General features: G+C 42.8%; 1 protein-coding gene across 1 annotated transcript; it reads right to left on the bottom strand.

Annotated features, from left to right (window-relative positions):
* Nucleotides 1-2,624: 2,624 nt before the first annotated feature.
* LOC142532263 (uncharacterized) lies at nt 2,625-4,416 on the bottom strand. The gene is made up of 3 exons (XM_075638582.1): nt 4,176-4,416; nt 3,202-4,061; nt 2,625-3,134 (listed from the first exon to the last, which is right to left on the bottom strand). Exons 1-3 carry the CDS (start codon nt 4,414-4,416, stop codon nt 2,625-2,627), a joined length of 1,611 nt encoding a protein of 536 aa, XP_075494697.1.
* Nucleotides 4,417-16,322: the final 11,906 nt, after the last annotated feature.

Genomic DNA, 16,322 nt, shown 5'->3' with positions numbered 1-16,322 from the left:
GGAAATGAATATATCACGCCGACCGAATTTTCAAAGTCATGTTTAATTTATTTTCGAAACATATTATGCCCACTTAAAAAGAAATAAGTGTGCCAAATAAAATAGTATCAAGAACCCACTTACAAAGAAAGATATATAGCAAAAGCCCACTTATAGTATTCTGACTGCTCAAGGAAACGTAAACGTGAACGGTGAGATTGCGGCAGAGCTTTGTTACTAGAGGGCGAAGAGCTTCGAGAATACGGTGCTGCTAGAGAGGATTTCGAGAATTTGGATGTGCAAGTTTCGAATGAGGAGCCTTCCTTTTTATAGGCACGAATAATCTGCTACAAGGTAAGCTCTGAAGTCGTTCCACGAATGACGCTGCGTTGATGGCTCCACGAGTGACGCTGATGGCTTAATTAATGGGTGATTGCACTAACCTCTCCCGGATGAATGTGGCCACTTTTTGGTTCAAGGTGCTCACTCGAGATTTATGCTGAAATGGAGTGATTTTGGCTGTATGAGTTCCTCCACAATTGGTGCACTTCCATAGTGCATGGTCTTCACATTCTCCCCTCCTTAATGTAAGTTTCGTCCTCGAAACTTGGATTATCTTGTCCTTCGAAAAGGTAAGGGTAATGGTTTCTCATTTTCTCTTCGAGTTCCCAAGTGGCTTCTCTTTCGGTGTGATTGGACCATTGTACTTTGACGTATGGAATCGTTCGTCGTCTTAGCACTTGGTCTTTGGCATCCACAATTCTGATCGGGACTTCCTTATAAGTAAGGCCTTCATTCAAGTCTCCCTCGATTAGGAGTGGTTCAGCTTCGAGGATGTGGCTTGGATCCGAAACATATCTTCTTAGTTGTGACACATGGAAAACATTATGGATTCTAGACATACTCGGTGGGAGTGCCAATCTGTATGCAAGTGTACCCACTTTCCCTAGAATTTCAAAAGGTCCAACATATCTAGGGTTCAGTTTCCCGGGTTTGTTGAATCGAACCACACCTTTCATTGGTGATACTTTCAAGTATGCTTTATCTCCCGCTATTAATTCCACTGGTCTTCTTTTCAAATTAGCCCAACTTTTCTGTCGGTCTTGTGCCACTTTAAGTCTCTCCTTGATTATAGTGATTTTATCCACTGTTTCTTGGATCAATTCGGGTCCAGTGATGGCCTTTTCTCCTACTTCATCCCAATATAGTGGTGACCGACATTTTCGCCCATACAGAGCTTCATATGGCGCCATTCCGATGCTGCTGTGAAAACTGTTATTGTAAGCAAACTCAATCAAAGGCAAATATTTACTCCAATTGCCACTAAAGTCTAGAGCACATGCTCTCAGCATATCTTCTAAAGTTTGAATTGTCCTCTCTGTTTGGCCATCGGTCTGAGGATGATAGGCCGTACTGAGAGTGACCTTAGTTCCCATGGCTTGATGAAAGCTCTTCCAAAAACGAGATACAAACCTCGGGTCTCTGTCTGACAAGATGCTGGCTGGAACCCCATGTAATCGTACGATGTTATTCATGTACAATGTGGCTAGCTTGTCCAAATTATAGTTCATGCGGACTGGTAAGAAATGCGCAGATTTTGTGAGTCTATCTACGAATACCCAGATGCCATAATGGCTTTGTCTAGACTTTGGTAACCCAACCACAAAGTCCATGGAGATATGTTCTCATTTCCATTCTGGAATTTCTAGAGGTTGAAGAAGTCCTCCAGGTCTTTGGTGCTCTGCTTTGACCTGTTGGCACACAAGACATTTGGAAACAAATATCGCAACATCCTTTTTCATTCCACTCCACCAGAAATTCTTCTTTAAGTCTTTGTACATCTTGGTACTGCCAGGATGGACTGAAAATTTCGACTTATGTGCTTCTGACATTACTTCTTGTCGAAGGTTATCTATGTCTGGTACACACAATCGTCCTTTCATCCAAAGGACTCCTTTGTCGTCGATCTGAGTATCTTGAGACTTTGCTTCCTTAGCTTGTTCCTTAAGTTTTACTAGAACTGGGTCTCGATCCTGGTTCAACTTGACGATTTCTCGCAGACATGGTTGAGCGGAGAGTGCAGCTAAGGTAACCTTACTCATATTCCTCCGACTCAAAGCATTAGCTACTTTGTTTGCCTTACCTGGATGGTAGCTTATGGTCAAGTCATAATCCTTCAACAGCTCAATCCATCGCCTTTGTCTCATATTTAATTCCTTTTGGGTGAACAAGTATTTGAGGCTCTGGTGGTCCGTGAAGATTTCGCACTTGGAGCCATAGAGATAATGTCTCCATATCTTCAAAGCAAAGACGATTGCTGCCAGTTCGAGGTCGTGAGTGGGATAATTTCGTTCATGCGGCTTCAACTGCCTTGATGCATAGGCAATCACTCTTCCTTCTTGCATGAGTACACATCCCAACCCTTCCTTCGATGCGTCACTGTAGATGGTGAAATCCTTATCTTCAGTGGGCAAGACTAACACTGGTGTAGACGCGAGCTTTTCTTTCAATGTCTGAAAACTTTTCTCGCAGTTGTCATCCCAAATGAATTTAGAATTCTTTTGAGTAAGCCTTGTTAATGGTACGGCTATGGAAGAGAATCCTTCAACGAATTTCCTGTAATAGCCTGCCAATCCAAGAAAGCTTCAAATGTCTGTGGCATTTCTCGGTTTCGACCAATCTAGAATTGACTCCACTTTCTTTGGATCAACTGATACTCCTGCTTCCGATATCACATGCCCTAAAAAAGATATACTGTTTAGCCAGAATTCGCATTTCTTGAACTTGGCATAGAGTTCTTTCTCCTTTAAAGTTTGTAGAGTGAGGCGAAGATGCTCTTCGTGATCTTCTTTGCTGGGAGAATAGACAAGGATGTCATCAATGAATACAACTATGAACCGATCCAGGAACGGCTTGAATACTCTGTTCATTAGGTCCATAAAAGCTTCTGGTGCATTTGTCAGACCAAAGGGCATCACGGTGAATTCGTAGTGTCCATACCTTGTCCGAAAGGCCGTCTTTGGGATGTCTTCAGCCCTGACCCTCAATTGGTGGTAGCCCGTTCTCAAATCCAATTTGGAAAATACTGTGGCTCCCTTAAGCTGATCAAACAGGTCATCTATCCTTGGAAGAGGGTATTTGTTCTTGATAGTGATCTTATTCAATTCCCTATAGTCAATGCACAGCCTTCATGCTCCCATCTTTCTTCTTGACAAAAAGTACTGGAGCTCCCCATGGAGACGCACTTGGTCGAATATGCTTTTTGTCTAACAATTCTTGAAGTTGCTCCTTTAGCTCCTTAAGTTCAGCTGGTGCCATTCTGTACGGTGCCTTGGAGATGGGTGCCGCTCCGGGCACTAAATTGATTTCGAACTCAATTTCACGATCCGGGACTGTCCCTGGTAGTTCCTCTGGAAAGACGTCTGAGAATTCTCGCACGATAGGGATATCCTCTGGTTTAAGTTCACTCTCCTCCTTCACTACGTTAACCATAGCTAGATAGATATCTTCTCCAGATTTCATGGCTTTCCATGCTTGGGATGCGGAAAGAAGTGATTTTCGTTTCTTGGATTTGCCATGATATACGACTTCTTTTTTGTCCGGGGTTCGGAGCCTGACACTCTTTCCCTTGCAATCTACCATCGCATTATTTCTTGCTAACCATTCCATTCCTAAGATGATATCGAACTCCACCATGTTTAGTTGTATCAATTCTGCTTGGAATAGGTGCTCATTGATACAGATTTTACACTTTCGGTGCACTCTATGCGTTTCGATTGTCTTACTAGTAGGAGTTGCTACTCTAAATGGTTCGACTAGTAATTCAGGTGTAAGCCTTAGTTTCTTAGTGAACCTTTTAGATATAAATGAATGAGTAGCACCACTGTCAAACAAAACATAAGCTGGCATTTCATTGACAAAAATGGTACCTGCCACGACATCGTTTGCATCATCTGCTTCTTCTTGAGTTATTGCAAACACACGAGCGTTGGGCTTATTCTCCTTTGGCTTGTTGGGGTTAGTATCAACATTAGGCTTAGTACCCCTCTTTAATGGCTCGGGACAATTAGCAATTCGATGCCCTAATTTCCCACAATTGAAACATGCTCCCGTCTGTCTGTGGCATTCTCCAGAATGACGGCTATTACATTTGGGACACAACTTTAGTTCTTAGTAAGCTGGGTGGGACGAAGCACCTTTGAATGACCCACTGGATTGGTTTGGTCTTTTGAATGGTGGTTTCCCTTGAGATGACTGTCCAGTGAGAGGTCTCTTATTCTTGTTCTCATCCTCCCGGCGCTTGATGACTGTCTCGGATCTTATTGCTGCGCCCATCAGATCAGCAAAGCTCGTGGGTTGGTAAACTGCTAAAGCTGACTGGATACGGCTACTCAGACCACGCTTGAACCGATGCATTTTCAAGGTGTCATCAGCCATGATAGTGGGTGCATAGGTTCCAAGGGAGTTGAATCGGGAGGTGTAATCTACTACTGACATGTCTGGAGTTTGCGAGAAGTTCTCAAACTCGCTCAATTTCTGTAGTCTGACTTCTGATGGGAAATACTGTTTGAGAAAGACATCTCTGAATTGTTGCTAGGTGATCGCTCCGGCGGCTGTCAGGGTAGGTGAGACTGTTTCCCACCACTTGCTCGCCTTATCTTCAAGGAATGGTATTATCACCTCTACTTTGAGTGCCTCGGGTATCTCTAATAGTCGCAGCTGGGTTTCCACACTTTTCAACCAATTCTGGCTACTTTCAGGGTCGGCGTCTCCCTTGAACACTGGGCAACGATTCTTACGAAGGGACTCATAATGGTGCTTGATCCCATTCTGTGCCGGTGGTGGTTGAGGCTGCTGATTACCGTTACCATTGGTGTTTCCCAAACCCTGGATAGTTGTTGCCACTATGGTGGCTATAGCCATCAAATCTACTTGGCTCAGGCCCACTCTGGGTGGTGGATTGCCGTCAACATTTGGATCTCCAATATTATCGTTGCGGTTGTTAATGTTTGCGTACCGCGGGTTGCGATTGTTTCGTGGAGGTCTTCCGGCCATTTCCTACAAGGGTACAAGTTTCTAAGATATTGTTTGCTCACATACATATGAATTAATCATGAACTGAAATTGGCCGCTGATATAATCAAGTAAATTTTTTATTGATTCAATCGAAAATAGAAGCAATACAAATCAAAGTTTTTAGGAAACAAGAAAAGAAAGGACAGAAAATTCATGAGAAAGCAAATGGATTATAAATCCTTATTACAAATAGTCACGACTCTAAATCCTTAATTATCTAAAATCTCGCCATGTCCTACTGCTTCATCTTCAATTTTTTCTTCTATCGGTTCCATTTCAGGTCCTAAGTTGATAATGACATCCTGAAGTTGTTGAACCTGATTTTGTAAGTGTTCGTTATGCATAGTCAGATGTTGCACTGATTCTTGCAGCTCTTGAATGATCAGTGCATCTTGCTGATGTCGTTGGACTGCTATATAAGAGGTCTGCTCCAAGAGAGCACTGAGATGAGCTTTCTTTTCCTCTAGCTCGTGCTTTTCTTCTTGCAGCTTATGTAATGTCGCAATCAACTTCCCGTTGTCTTTTTGTTCTAGTGCGAGGGATGCTCGGAGGTCCTTAATGATGAGGTCCTTGTCAGGGACGGGTATAACACTCATGCGTGCCGTGGTCCGAGTGCGAGGCATAGAAGAACTTGAAGCCATTTCCTGAAATCGAGAAAAAAAAATTGGAAAGGCTCAGAGTAAATCAATCATATAGAGCAGAAAGCAGCAAAAATGCAGGAATAGAAATTTATCGAAAATTTTCCAAAAATGGCAATTTTCGAGATATGTACATGGATGGAAAGCACATGTCGAGAAGGCTCCAGAACAATCGACGGAATCGAATTTGGAATTTCCTATGAGAAGTTATAGGGTCTACGAATATTTCCTAAAACAGCAAAAACGACGTTTCGGATGCCTAAACGAAGGAATTTCGCGATTTCAGCCAGGTGCTCACGAATTTAGGGTCGTGAGTCTCGTTCGTTGGGCCGTTTCGGAGCGGACAGTATTGGCCGATTTATAAAATTCCACCGAAAATTTTTCCGAAGATTTTCTTCCCCAACCGGATTATGAACCTGGCGGCTCTGATACCACTTAAATGTCACGCCCCGAGACCGGGTTATGACACCGGCGTTGTTTAACAACCACACGATCGAAAAACAACTAACCTCGTAGTACATCATAAACCGAAACCAGTTTATTATCATAAATTTCCAAAAATTTCACTGTCTTTACAACTCAAAAGAAATAGAAACATGCGGAAGCGTAAATACACGATACTGAAATCATAAGACAGAATAATCGACGTGTCCCGTATTAGACTGCTTCATCACCATCCCCAAAAGTAGTCTTGCTCCTCATCCTCAATTTGATTCTCACTTTTATCTGGGTGGGAAAGTAAGGGGTGAGTATTTTGGAGAAATACTCAGTAAATGGGGGCCGATCGCGCATGACCATTATCGAGGATATACATATGAATAAATTATCAAAATTTCAATATTAAGCATGTTGAATCAAATACTAACACAAATACGAATATAGCACTGAAAATCATCTCATTTTCTATGGTTTTTACTGATCAGTCCCCTATATGTTACTCCTCTAAGGGGCGAGGCCAAAGGAACGGTTATTATAACCCACCGCATCAGGGCCTAAACAAAGTATATCAAAGTTCGAAATTTCCTTTACCATTTCTAAATCGAGTCATTACAGTGCATTTCAAAAAATTCAAACATGCTTTCACATATTTAACTGATATCGAACAAAGAACAATTCAAGGGATTTCAATACCAAATGGAAATGAATATATCACGCCGACCGAATTTTCAAAGTCATGTTTAATTTATTTTCGAAACATATTATGCCCACTTAAAAAGAAATAAGTGTGCCAAATAAAATAGTATCAAGAACCCACTTACAAATAAAGACATATAGCAAAAGCCCACTTACAATATTCTGACTGCTCAAGGAAACGTAAACGTGAACGGTGAGATTGCGGCAGAGCTTTGTTACTAGAGGGCGAAGAGCTTCGAGAATACGGTGCTGCTAGAGAGGATTTCGAGAATTTGGATGTGCAAGTTTCGAATGAGGAGCCTTCCTTTTTATAGGCACGAATAATCTGCTACAAGGTAAGCTCTGAAGTCGCTCCACGAATGACGCTGCGTTGATGGCTCCACGAATGATGCTGATGGCTTAATTAATGGGTGATTGCACTAACCTCTCCCGGATGAATGTGGCCACTTTTTGGTTCAAGGTGCTCACTCGAGATTTATGCTGAAATGGAGTGATTCTGGCTGTATGAGTTCCTCCACAATTGGTTCACTTCCATAGTGCATGGTCTTCACAGCTGATGCAAGCCCTAAAAAATCAATTCAGAGATTTTCCGCATTTCCGAGAGAAATCATTATATCAGGGTCTTTTCGTATACCGAGAAAAATCATTATGACGCTTAGAATCTCGCGCTTGTCTTTTCAAATACCCCGCGCAATTTTCCATGTCAATCTCGTCTGTCCATTTGTCACATGATCAACGGTCCGGATCAATTCCTCATCTCTATATATAGTAGTTCACTGATTTTTCAAAAATCACTTGCAAATTCAAATCAGTGGCCAAACTTTTGCAAATTTTTATCTCAAGCTTTCTGACGCACAAATCCTAACTCCGGCAATTGCATTTACCAGCCACCCCTCATCTTCTTTTCTTTCTCGTAAGTTCTCTCCCTTACTAATTTTACTTCTATTTTCTGATCATGTCGAACTCTACCTCTTCTACCTCTAGCCGGAATGCTAGGGGTTTGTCGGAGGAGAACTCCCCAACCCATTCTGAAGCTTCTGCGCATATCCCCGTTGCCATATTCATCCCTATTTTCCGACCTCTAAAAGCTAAAGCTTCTTCCTCCCGACCTATTGTTTCCCGGGGCAAAGAGAAGGTTATTGGGCCCTTGTGGTTTTCTAATGTAACTTCAACTCTTCGTCCCGGGGCTCTTGAGGAAATTAGATCCTTAGGATCAATTCCTTCTTCTTATAAAATTAAATACCCAGGCCTAGTGATCACCCGGATACTCCTCCTCCCTGTTTCCACACTTTTTTCTTAGAACAACTCAGAATTGGACTCCGGTTCCCAATTCATCACTTCTTTGAAGGGATTGCCCGATTCTTCGGGCTCCCAATTAGTCATCTCCATCCTAACACCTTTAGGATTATGGCAGCCACCTTTATTTTATTTCGTATGAAAAATATCCCGATTAACTCCTCCATTTTCATTTCTTTTATTCTTGTCGATTTAATGATGGGGTCTTCTCTTTTATGGCCCGGATGCATTACCGATTCTTGACCGACATCCCTTCATCGCTGAAGGGGTGAAAAACAAAAATTTTCTTTCTGCAACTTCTGACTCCCTTGACCTGTTCGACAGGCTTCTTATCTTCAATGCCCGAGCAGCCTGAACTTCCTCGGGACTTCAAACTTCTTCCCCCTTTCACTCATGCCCGGGACGCTTTGTAAGGCCAATCCTTCCTATCATCTGTGTTGATCGGGGGGTAATCTAGTTGCGATCCCTTCCTCCTCCCGACTCATCTACCGGCCCTTCTTCCCAGGGTGGAGTTCCCTTGGTTTCGCCAAATCTTTTTGGTGATGAGGTAGGCACGCATATGACTCGGATGGTACGAGGTCTCCTTCGTCCCGAGGAGGTTGAGCATCTTCAAGGGCTCCACCCTAATCAAAAACTGTAAGAAGTTGTTTCCCGGTCCTTTTCTGTAAGTTCTTCACCACTCTATTTTTTTTTACCACCAGTTTGACCTTCCCTTTAATTGCAGGGCATGCAGATGCTCATATCTGTTTGTGCACAGGTGGCTGGGGCAGCCAAGAGAGCAAATCAACAAGCCTCCTCCACCCGGGAGATGCATGACAAGCTGCGGGAGGAATTGAGCAGGGTGAAGGAGATCCATGAGCATGTCATGGCCTGGGAAAAAGCTAGCTGGAAACAGCAAGTGGATTTGGCCCAAGCAGAACTGGCTGAGGTCCGGTCAGAGTTGGAGTCATTCCGCAAAAAGTTTGACAACTCCTCAGAGACTGCCAAGCTAGAACTGCAGGCTGCTAAGGAAGAGGCAGCATCTTCTCGGGCCCGGGCTGAAGAAACGACGGCTGCTCTGGAGCTTCTGAAGTCTTCCCAAGAAGAAAAGATGGCCCAATTCTTCAAGTACCGGGAATTCAAGAAGATGGTGGCTGATAAAGCTTTCCCATACTTTGACCTGGACTTCAACAAATGCCTAGAACAATTCCAGGAGGCAGGCCTCGTTCCATCTGACCGGGAGGACTTCCCGAACTTGGTGAAAGCTACGGCCTCTCTCCCGGAGGAAGAGGAGGAAGAAAATGAGCAAAACCCCAAATCAAAAGTAGAATAGATTTTACTTTTCTCCCGGGCTTCCGGGCTCCTTGAAATTTTTCCCCTTGTTTCAATGAAATATATTTCCATTTCTCTTGCATCTGGTTAAATGAGTAATCAACAAGTGTTAGAAAAGTTCTAAGTGTTTTCGAACATCATTAAAAAAAACTTTAAACATGTAATCGGATTTACGAGCTTGTTGGATGACCGGTATATGAGTTTCCTGAGCCCAGGTACGAGTTCGGGACTTGGCAGGTAACCGGAGCACAAGTCCCAGAGCCAGGGACGGGTCCCTGGACTTAGTAGATAACTGGGGTGCGGGTCCCCAGGTCAGGGTACGGGTCCCTGGACTTAGTAGATAACCGGGATGCAGGTCACCGGGCCAGGGTACGGGTCCCTGGACTTAGTAGATATTTGTCTGAATAATTCCTTTATTTGATGTACAAATAACAGATACAAGGACCGAACTTTTAAACATAATATTTCTTCAAATGAAATGCATTCCATGGTCTCCTAAGGGTGTGCCCCTGAGGATCTTCCAGGTAGTAGGCTGCACACGAGCTGACTCTCTGAATCACTTTGAAAGGTCCTTCCCACCATGCTTCTAATTTCCCCACATCACCTACTGGTGTTACTTTTTTCATAACTAGATCTCCGACTTGGAAATCTCGCGCTCGAACGTGTTTTTTATAGGATTTCATTACCCGGCTTCGATAGGCTTCCATTCTGATGGCTTGGGAGGCTTCGACTTCCCGGGCGGCCTGTAGTCCTGCCAGAACGGCTTCATATTCAGCTTCATTATTGGTGGCCCGGGAGTCAATTCTCAAGGCCAATTTAATCTTTTCTCCTGATGGAGCAATCAAAACCACTCCGACTCCACATCTTGATAAATTCGATGCACCATAAAAAAAAACTCTCCATATTTCCTCTTCTCCTTGTTGAACTATCTCTATCAAGAAGTTTGTCAATGCCTGGGCTTTTATAGTAACTCGAGGTTTATATTCAATGTCATATTCCCCGAGCTCTATTGTCCACTTAACCATTCTGCCCGATACTTCAACATGTGTCATGATCCTTCCAAGCGGAGAGTTAGTGGAAACCACAATAGGATGTGAGAGAAAATAAGGTCTCAGCTTCCGGACAGTCATTACCAGGGCCAGGGCTATTTTCTCTACTTCACTGTAATTCAACTATGCTCCTCGGAGGGCATGACTGACATAATACACTGGCTTTTGGTCGGTCCCCTCCTCTCGGATAAGTACAGAGCTAACAGCATATTCCGTGGTGGACAAATAGACCCACAGCCTTTCCCCGGGCTCAGGCTTGACAAGGACGGGTAGTTCGGATAAATGCTTCCTCAGATCTTGAAAAGCCTGCCCACACTTTTCATCCCATCCAAACTTTTGTGCCTTCCTTAGTCTTGAAAAAATGGATAGCTTCTGTGCGCGGACCGAGAAATGAATCGAGCGGAAATCTACGCACATTCTCCATTTCCCGGTAGCTTTTGGAACAAAGACCACATTCGAAAGCCAAGTGGGGAATTGTACCTCCCGAATGTGGCCAGCCCGCAACAACTCTTCCACTTGCTCGTCAATGACTTTATCCTTTTCGGGGCCAAAATGCCTTTTCTTCTGCTTCACAGGCCGGGATCCCGGGATAATATTTAATTTATGCTCAGCCACGAGGGGGGAGATCCCAACTAATTCCTGTTGAGACCAAGCGAAAACATTGATGTTAGCTTTTAAACAATTCAAGAGACTTACCTGGGTGGAAGCATTAATGTCTCGGGCCACCCGGATATGTTTCCCTGGCTCGACTTCTACCGCTTCTTGTTCTTCCTCTGCAACAAAATGCACTTCCCTTTCTCTGGCCAGTTCCTCTGCTCGACTCACTATCTTCCCCTTGTTTCCTTCCTTGCCCTCTTCTGATCCACCCGGACAGTTTCCCCATAGCACCTCTGGGAGGAAGGCTGATCTCCCTTGACTTCCCCGACTCGTCGTTGTACTGGAAATTTAATTTTCTGATGATAAGTTGAGGCCACAACTCTCATCTCATTCATAGCTGGTCTCCCAAGGATAATGTTGTATGAAGATGGGGCATCCACCACGGTAAAGACCGTCATGACTGTCTTTCGCAAATCTCCAGTTTCCAGGGTTAATGAGGCCATGTAATTTCCCATTCTGAATATACAGCGTGACCCGCGAAGCCAAATAAGGCAGTCTAAACCGCCTCCAACTGGTACTCATGTAAATCCATTTGAATCAAGGCTTCTTTGAAGATGACATTGACACAGCTGCCATTGTCCACGAACACTCTTAATACATCATAATTGGCCACTCGGGCTTGAATAACAAGAGCATCATTATGGGGTAGACTGACTCCCCTGAGGTCTTCTGGACCAAAGCTTATGACCGGTTCATTCCTCCCCTTCCCATCAATTTTCTGACACTCTCTTCTACTTCTTGCTTTCCGGGCCCGGTTGGAGTCGCCATCTGTGGATCCTCCCGAGATCATTTTTATTACTCCTCGAGTTGGGGAAGAGTCTTTCTTTTCTGTTTTCTTATGCCTTTTTCTCCCGGGAACCTCCCTCTTCTTTTTCGCTCCCACTCGAGACAGCTGCCGACCTCCCAGAAATGTTAGGTCTGGGGCGCCGGGCTAACCAGAGTGGTTGCCTTGGCTCACTGTGTATGTCAGATCTCGGCGCAGAACGCTGATTGGATTCTCTTTTTAAATTTCGACACTCACTAGTGTCATGGGAACATTCTTTGTGAAGGGTGCAATATCTTTTCTTTTCTAGTCTTGACAATGGTGCCTTTGAACCTGGGCGCTGGGTCAAGTCTGAGCTATATTCTTGGACTTCCCGGTCCCGGGTGCTTCTCAAGGGGATATGAGAAAAATGCCCCGGACCACTCTTCTTATGAGCTCACTCCTCGGGCCTAGCAACCCGATCTCCCCGGGCTCTCTTCAAAGCCTCTCTTTTTTGGTTCTGGGCCTCTTCCATATCGATGTATTTTTCCGCCCGGGATAAGAGATCTTCAAAATCTTTGGGAAATTTCTTTGTTAAAGATCGAAAGAAGTCTCCTTCCCACAACCCCTGCATGAACACCGCAGTCTTTGTCTCGGGTGCGCAGGCAGGGACATCTAAAGCTACTCTATTGAATCTTTTGATGTATGTTATTAAAGTTTCATCCTGGCCCTACTTCACTTCAAACAGACTAAAAGCAGTATTCTTATATTTCTTGCTGCTGCTGAATTGGTGCAAGAATATTTTTTGGAAATCTTCAAAGGATTGGATACTTTGATGCGCCAATCCTTTGAACCACCTCTGGACCGAGTCCACAAAAGTAGTCAGGAACACTTTGCATTTAATTTGATCCCCATAACAATGTAGCATGGCCATGTTTTCGAATCTAGCAAGATGCTCTTCAGGGTCGGAACTCCCATCATAGTCCTTAATCCTGGCTGATTTGAAGTGCCCGGGAAGTGGTACCCGGACAATGATATCAGAGAACGGCCAACCCTTAATAACAACTTGAGCGCTGCTCCTAGAGATGACCTGCCCCTCTAACACTTTCACCTTCCTCCTCAACTCCTCTAACTCTTCTGCCACAGTAGGAGATTTAGAACCAGCACTCGACTCCCTCTCTTCTTCCCTTACCTCCTGCTCTTGATACTTCTGCAATTGGTCACGCTCCTGCTTTAGATGGGTAGAATGATGAGTGGGGGCTTTCTTCGCCATAGCTGCCTTCACAGCATCAGTTACAATCTTGGTCAATTCTTCAGGTGTTAAATTGATGGTAGGCTGAGGATCGTTGGGTGGTGGGCCACATGCACCAGAAAGACGAGTGTTATTCTCTTCCTGGATCCGAGAACTGTCTTGGTTCGTCCTCCTAGTAGGATCCATATCAACGTCTTATAACTTTTTTTCCCACAGACGGCGCCAATGATGCGATCCGGGTGAATCAGGTGAGCCGGGTCGGGTGCTCCACCGGATCTGCTATCGATATGTAGGGAATAAGAGCAAGATGTATGGATCAAAAAGCTTCTCGCCCCGAACAACTGGGAAGATCTGCAACTACAAAGGTAACCACGTGAATGGGCGCCGGAGGGGTATTCGGCGTGGCCACTCCGATACTTAAGTCAGTGAAGGACTCAAACAATGAATCAATGTAACCAGATAATGGTGGTGAGATTGGTGTGGAGGGGGAGCAATAAATGAGCAATAAATATGTATATTCAATATCTGAATAGAGAATAAATGCAAAGAGAGAACCTGATATTTATAGTAGAGGATGTAATGATGACCTCGTTCTTTGTGTTGCTCATTAATTATAGTAGGGCGGCCGAGTAGACCCTATTATTCTAACATATCAAATCTTCATATTAGTCACATCCAGCCTACCTGATTTTGTAAACCACTTGGATTGGTGTCAGAAATAGGTCGACCGCCCACGCCCTACTTTGTTGATATAATTAAATTCGGCACTAGTATCGAAGTGGCCTGGGAAGAAAGCCTCTTAGAGCTTGAGCATCCCATAATCCGGGGATAATATGTCCCGGGTGTTCCGTGGCCCGGCCCTTTGATGGGCCTCTTCGCAGATTCTCTCTGTCAAGCTATATCTTCAATGTCCCGAACAGCCCGAGATCCGGACTTCTGTGCTGATGCGTCTTATTGACCCGGATCACCCATGACCCAGGAACAATCCATCTTCCTGACCCGAGCACTATCCATGACCTGGGACATCCCGGGGTATCAAAGATCTCACCAAAACTGCTTATATTTACCATTTTTTAAGCGAGGACTACGTAAAGCTCAAAATTCAAATCTTATTTAGGAAATTAAAGTTTTAGTTATAAATTAAAATTATTATTTGTATACGTGTATATTGGAAATATAAAATACTTAATTAATAGGATACGTTAGTAAAAAAGTTCCAAATATTTTGATGTAACCAAAAATTACTTCGGGTTCGGTATATGAGCAAAGTCTTCAAAATTTTGGGGCTCGACAATCTTTAGGGCTCAGATCCTCTATACAGATGAACAAAGGTTAGTGAGCACCGAAAGTGTTTCTCGCATGGTCTTCCGATGCTTAAGTCAGAGTCGGTGAGGATTACAAAAGCATAAATGCGAGAGAATAGTGCCGCATGAGAGCATTGTGTGAAAGATTTAAACCATAGAGCATATATGATATTATATATAGAGATCGGAAGGGCCGAGGTCGGTTACCTTGTGATAGAAGAACTCTAGTTAGATATGTGATTTGTTACCATGGTTCGCTGTCGCGGTCGCGGAGATCGGAACGGATGCTACCGTTCCAGTTACAATGAAATTTCGCGGAAGGGTCGCAGAACGAGTATTTAAAAAAAATATTATAAATATATAAAAATTAAAAATTTTGGAAAATATTTAGAAATATAAAAATTAAAATCAATATCATTTAAATAGATTATTTGATGTAAATAAAAAATTTAAATATTTTTAGAATTTTATTAACAATTTATTGAACACAATTTATATCGTCATTATATTTAAAATATTTCCAACCATATCAAAAATTAAATATACTATTAAAAATTATTTGTATTTAATTAATTAAAACTTTAAAATATTTTCGATTGGATATATATAAGTTCGCACTAATTTGAATCAATTTAGAGTGATGGACTAATTAATAAGTATCAAATCTTATATAAAGTGATGTTACAAATTATTTAACATCAATTAAAATAGAAATATTTTATAATTAACTTAGTTTTTTTCACACTTTGTAATGAAAATTTCTCAGTAAAAATAGTTGACTTGCAGTCTCTTCTTTATTAGTCTTTCATTGATGGATGCAGCGGGAAGAAGACTCAAGATTCACCATCTCACATCAACCGATGTGCTTTGCTTTCCAATGTTCCTAGTGAAATTAATGTTAAGCTTATTAAATTACTCATATCATATGATAATATAATAACAATGAGAAATGAAATATAAGTTGATGAAAACAAACATTTATATAGAAAGGTACATGTAAATGTTATATCATCGAGAAAGTAAAGATACGTGCATTAGGACCTACAATTGCATTATTTGTACTAGAAAGCAAAGATACGTGCATTATTAAATCCGTCGCTGATTCGAATTTGCGACGGTGTTATGAAAAACCGTCGCGAAATTTAGCGACAGTTTTTATTTAACCGTCGTCGATTTTAATTTAGCGACGGTTTTAATAAAACCGTCGCTAAATATAGCGACGGTTTTATTAAAATCAGCGACGGTTTAATAAAAACCGTCGCTACATACAAAAAACCGTCGCTAATAGCGACTGTTCAAAACAAAACCGTCGCGAATTGCGTTCCGGTTCTGTTCCACCGTTCTATCCTCGTTTTCCACCGTTATATCCCCGTTTTTGGTATACGAAACGCCGATACAAGCCATCACCTTACCCACCCCGAAACTTTGGAACGGCCGTTCCAGCCGCATCACGGCCGTTCCGGCGAACCATGTTTGTTACCATATTTGTGCTGATCCGCATAAGATTTTGGTAGGTTCGGAAATATCCCGAGATTTCCTTGATTATTTCTTGATTATAGGAGATTAGTATGTGTATTCCGTTATCATGAGGATCTTTTGGATTTATTTTCAAGTGTAATGAGATCTGCCACTGACAGCTTTAGTATGGCCAACGGGGTTCGGACACAAAACACTTGGACAACTATATTTGCCTTATTCCGGGCATGGAGTGCTTCCCTAGCCATGACTCGATTCTGGGATGGTGTTGTTGAAATTATTTTGTGGGCTCACATAATTTAATTAATTGTACATGGACAAGTTAACTAATAAATGACCCAATAAAGTGATCTAATTAATTATGGGTTTCCAAAGTATTAAATAAATTGGTATGGTCCATCTTATGTG

Source organism: Primulina tabacum, chromosome 18 (genome assembly GCF_025594145.1).
Source record: "Primulina tabacum isolate GXHZ01 chromosome 18, ASM2559414v2, whole genome shotgun sequence".
NCBI classification, from domain to species: domain Eukaryota; kingdom Viridiplantae; phylum Streptophyta; class Magnoliopsida; order Lamiales; family Gesneriaceae; genus Primulina; species Primulina tabacum.
This window is presented reverse-complemented; position numbering and strand designations above follow the sequence as displayed.

Excerpts from the sequence above, each read along its gene's own strand:
- LOC142532263 (XM_075638582.1), bottom strand. The coding sequence starts at position 4,416 with ATGGCTGATGACACCTTGAAAATGCATCGGTTCAAGCGTGGTCTGAGT. Across the intron at positions 4,062-4,175 it reads ATCCAGTGGGTCATTCAAAG|GGCATCGAATTGCTAATTGT; the intron begins GTGCTTCGTCCC and ends GTGGGAAATTAG. Across the intron at positions 3,135-3,201 it reads CGTCTCCATGGGGAGCTCCA|ATCACTATCAAGAACAAATA; the intron begins GTACTTTTTGTC and ends GAATTGAATAAG.